This window comes from Trachemys scripta, chromosome 4 (assembly GCF_013100865.1).
Source record: "Trachemys scripta elegans isolate TJP31775 chromosome 4, CAS_Tse_1.0, whole genome shotgun sequence".
Taxonomy (NCBI): Eukaryota; Metazoa; Chordata; order Testudines; family Emydidae; genus Trachemys; species Trachemys scripta.
Window position 1 is genome coordinate 10,809,617 of NC_048301.1, and position 5,076 is coordinate 10,814,692.

General features: G+C 50.0%; 1 protein-coding gene across 1 annotated transcript in view; it reads left to right on the plus strand.

Annotated features, from left to right (window-relative positions):
* The first annotated feature begins 4,618 nt into the window (after positions 1 to 4,618).
* The window catches only part of PELI2 (pellino E3 ubiquitin protein ligase family member 2), a 114,740-nt gene continuing 114,282 nt past the window's right edge, over positions 4,619 to 5,076 (plus strand). Inside the window, exon 1 of the mRNA XM_034768104.1 lies at positions 4,619 to 4,801. Coding sequence (XP_034623995.1) covers positions 4,725 to 4,801 — 77 coding nt within the window. The 5' untranslated portion in view covers positions 4,619 to 4,724. The remainder of the gene's footprint in view (positions 4,802 to 5,076) is intronic.

Here is a 5,076-nt window from a genome sequence, read left to right on the forward strand (position 1 = left end):
CAATTGCAGAGACCTCACAGGTACCCAAACTCTCTGAAACTTTATCAGAAATATCATAAGGGAAGCGTATTTCTCCTCACTCTTCTACCCATCCTCTCATCCCTAGATCAGCGCTCGATTACATGCTCTAAAAGGGGCTGTAGTGGGAGAATGCAAAATGCTCGTACACAGTTGGGTGCCAAAAGAACTCTTGGTTTGAAAGATGATCCTGTTCCCAGTGAAGCGCAGGGGAGTTTTGCTATTGTCTTAATGGGAGTAGGACTGGGTTGAATTGTTTTGCAGCAGTTCTTGAGAGTTAAACTAATTTTGTTTAGATTATATAAAAGAGGAGGAGTTAATGCAAACTCCTGTTCACACGGGAGGTAAAGAGGGGAATTGTAAGAAAGCTTGAAGAGGATGCAGCTAGTACGTTGGAATTTTTCACATTGGTTTTTGATTTGTATTTGTTTTCTCTGACAGTGACTTAGTGCCCAGCTTTCCTTGCTGTTTGTGTCACGCGATAAAGAAGATAAATATATCTGTAATAATTCAGCTCTCTGTCTTTAATAAAATCTTGTCATTTGCTCAAAGCCTCTAAGAAAATTCCAATTGGCTGAATTTCCATTTTACCTTATCACCAGAAGCAACAGAAGAATAGCATTGCCAGGGAAATGAATAGCCAGGGACAATTTCAGTGAAGGAAAACCAGATCTTTCAGTAAGAGAACCAGAACTTAATTAATAACTATTTCAATGGAATTTAAGCCATTCTGAGGCTTGATGCTGGAATGAGCTATTTGCAGGCCCACGTGAAGCTCATTGTGGAATCAAGGCCATAACAATCAGAAACATGGATGGTTACAGTGACTTTTCTTCATATTTGTAGTATGTTCACAGTGGTGTAGGAGCCAAATATTGTGTACATGAGACTTTCCAATTCAATTGCATTGATTTCTAGCTAGCCTTGGTTGATTTTGTGCTTTTGATAGGCATCAAACAACGAGAAAATAAAATTGAGCTGAAATCTAATTGGATTTGTCAGACAAACTCCATACTGTAACAGACTAAGGGACTGTGTACTTATGCCGCAGGAAATAAAAGTCTTTAGAAATAATGATAAAAAGTATTGGCTCATTTTTCTGCCTCCATTTCCAGTTTTGTGTGAGTGCAGCTAATTGCCCATGGTATTAGCTGTGAACTCATTTTGCGCACACACCACCTCTGTTTGTTCATGCACATCAGATAGCTGCTCACCCAAAACTATAGGTGCATGGCCTTTGTGAGTGAGTAAAATAAAATGGAACCCATCTTGAGACTGGCTGAAAAATCTGACTCACTGGGCTTGATTCTCTAGCCAAGCTCTGGTTGGTGCAGGACCCAAGCGGGAGGGAGGGGGCAACAAATATGACCTTATACCACCTTTATGCTCCCCATATCCTGCAGCTGACTGGGCCACCCAGCACTAATCAGAGCAGCCTCAGAGTTGGTCTAATGTCCACTGGCTGGTGGTGGCTCCTTAAGGGCTTATTGCACCATCCAGGGATTGCTGGAGTTCTTCAGTGCTTTAGGTATGCCCTCTTCTGCCCTGGCACTCCCTACACAGTGGGAACCTCAGTGGGTTGTTTAGGCAGCTTGGCATTCCTTTTGCACTACTGGAGACATGCAAAAGAGTCATAATAGGAGCCATGATCTGGTGTAGTAAGTTTCACTTATTTATACTAATGACCTACTGTGCTATAACCCCTCTAGTTTTTAGTAATGTGGCTACTCTTTAACCATAATTTTCAAAGTTCCCCACCATCCAACCTTAAGTTCCCTCCCCAGGATGTCACCATTGTCTTTGGAGAGGCCTCCTGCAGACTACAGTTGCAATGGTCCTTTCCCGGAAATAGACAGCATCCATTCCTATTGCCTGCAGTGGGACTCATTCATAATCTGATCACTGGCTTTTATGCAAGACATCTTTTTAAAAAAAGGAAAGTTTGAAGGTATTTAAAAAAACACCTCAAACCCCAACTCCCTAAAGAGAAAAAGCTCAGAAGCTCAGGATTGTTGTAACGTCTGCACAGATCAATGGAGCATAAATGTCTGCAAAGTGGAAACATGGACTTTTAAACAGTTTTTCTTTAAATTGCCCTTTAATTTTTTTTAAGCATAAAACAAGAGCTGCTTGAAGAACAAAAGCATGGGATGCTTTTCAAGCCTTTAGAAGATGAAACCAAGCATAAGTGGCTGGAAATGTGGACGTTAAAGTGGCTGATAAATAAAATCCTGAATAGTGTTTCCTTCATCCCACCACCAAACACAACAATAAAAAGACTCTTTGGGGAAAATCTCATAGGTGTCAGTGCTAAAATTTAGAAAATTAACGGCAATGAACATTAGCTTATTCATGAATTTATCCACCCATTGAGCGTCCAGCCAATTGCCTGCTACTGAGTAACGTCCTGGGCAGGTCAGTGAATATGGTCAGTGTGACCATGTCTCCCTGCCATAATATCATCATTACTGCTATCCTTAATTTGCACACTTCTTGGGAAGGAGGGGGAGGTGTTGGTAAAGAGGGAAGTTTTAAAAGAAAGTTGTTACTACTCATGAAACAGGATGAAAATGTTGAATGTGCTTCTGTTCATGGATGGCCCGCTAATGTAATGGATTTGTCCTTGACAATTTCGGAGGATTCCATTGTTGGTCTTGAATGCTGCCACCAACATTTTGCTTTTGGGGTCTCCTCTGGGTAGTGTGTCTCAAAGGTGGCACATTTTAGGATTATCTGTCACCACTTCTATCTTTGCTTACAAACAGCATCTTGCTAGGTCACATAGAACATGACAGATTTATCTGAAAAATATATTAGAGACATGTTTGCATCTAGCTGAGAGCTCCTACCTTTAAACAGCTCCAGGCCGTGCTTGCAGGGGTGAGAGGGACTGAGATTCAGAATCTGAATGTAGGGATTCAGGCCCCTCTCTGTTAGAAAACAGGAATAAATAAAAAATGGACAGAACTAGTTATACTCTCCAGTCCTAATGCTGGCTGTCTAGTTTCAGAAGAGGAGAGCTCTTCTGTTCTCCAACACTTGCATATAGCATGCAGCTAGTGATCTAGCTTGGTGGCTGTGCTGGTAACCTGAATTCCCCACTCTGGGTTGTGATGATGGTAAACTGGAATCCCTGCTTTGAAAGAATCATCTAAAACCTCTTGCTCTGCTTGGCTATGCCAGCAATCAGAATTCCTGCTCCAGATCACTTTTGCACCTGAAATGTAGAGTTCCCTGTTCTGTGTAGTTGTGCTTGCAATATAGAAATCCTGCTCTGGATATTTGCACCATCAGTCTATAACACGTAACATGGATGGGCTGTTGCTCACATGGAATCCTGCCCAGATTGGTAGTGCTGGTGATCTGGAAGCAGTGCTCTGGCTGGTCTAGAAGCCACCACTCTGACTGGACAGGTAGGTGTCAGTGATCTATAACCCATTGCTAGTTGTAATGTAGTTGCTGGGGTCCTAGAACCTCAGCTCTGGTGTGGGATGGAGGAGACGCTGACCTCAAACTCAGGGCCGGTGCTTTCACTAGGCGACCCTAGGAGGTCGCCTAGGGCGGAAGGATTTGGGGGGCGGCATTTTGCCATCCTTGGCGGAAATTCAGCGGTGGGGGGTCCTTCCGCTCTGGGTCTTCGGCGGAAATTCGGCAGCAGGTCCTTCACTCGCTCCAGGACCTGCCGTCGAAGTGCCCCGAAGACACGTAGTGGAAGGACCCCCCCGCCGCCAAATGCTCAGAGGAGGAGCGCTGCCTCCTAGGGCTGCAAAAACCCTGGCACCGCTCCTGCTCAAACTCCTGCTGTGGTGTGCGGTGGGAAGGGAATGCAGATCTAGAACATCTGTTCTGGTACTGGTGAAGAGGACACTGATCTAGAACTCCTGCTGTGGTGAGTTGTGACTAGAATGCTGAGCTAGAACCTCTGCTCTGACAGATTGGGACTTGGGAGAGATGCCAGTCTAGAGCCCGTGTTCTGGCTCGGGTGGAGGGCATAGTGATCTAGATCACTCTGGTGTGGAGCGAAGTGCCTGCGAGTCTCAAACCCCTGCCCTGGTGTAGGGTGACCTAGAACACAACTCCAGTGTAAGGTGGACAGACTGACGACCTAGAACCCACCGCCTATGCACAGCGGATCTAGAGCCCTGCCAACCTGTCTCTCTCCATGGCTGGCGATGCTCTAGAACCTCGCGGGTACCCGGTGCAGATCTAGAACCCCATGCTCCGGAGGCCGGTGCTCGAGCCCCGTTCGTCCCCTCTGCGAGCGGTACCCGGGGGGGCCGAAAGCGGTGCAGAGCCGCAGCCGCCCGCAGTGTGGGAAGCTAGGCTAAAGACAGCGGCCCCTTTAAGAGCTGCCCCGTCTCCTTACTCTATGTTTACATAACAGAGCGGGCTGTACCACTGCGGTCCCCGGAGGGGGGGAGGAGCAGAGCGGGGCGGCTAAACGGCGACTCTCTCCCCCCGCCCGCGGGCAGCGCGTGAGGGGGGAGGAGGCCACGGGGAGCTGGGCCAGCCCTAACTCTGCACCTCCCCCCGTCTCCTGATGCGAGTTGGTATCTTCCCCTCTCCCCCCCCTCCCCTTCGGCATTAGTGGCTGTTGTCGGGCGCTCGCGGGCTCAGTGCGGGTCGCAGCGCGGAGCCCGCTCCGGACTCCCCGCCCCCTCCGATGGGATTGTAGCGGCGGGCGGGCGAGCAGCGGCGGCGGCCCCATGTTTTCCCCCAGCCAGGAGGAGCACTGCGCCCCCAACAAGGAGCCCGTCAAGTACGGGGAGCTGGTGGTGCTGGGGTGAGTGAGCGAGCGAGCGGGGGAGGAGGGGGGTCGGCTCCCGAGGGGGCGGGGCAGTGAGCGGGGGGGGGGGGGGGCCGAGGGGCGGGGCGGAGCGGAAGGGCGGCGGGGGGGGGGGGCGGGGGGACCGGGGGGGGGGGGGCGGCCGGCGGGGGCGGGGGGGCGGGGGGGGGGGGGTGGGGGGGGGGGGGGGGGGGGGGGGTGGGGGGGGGGGCGGATGGGACGGGGGTGTGCCCGCAGTGTGTGTGTGTGGCGGACGGGACGGGAGTGTGCCC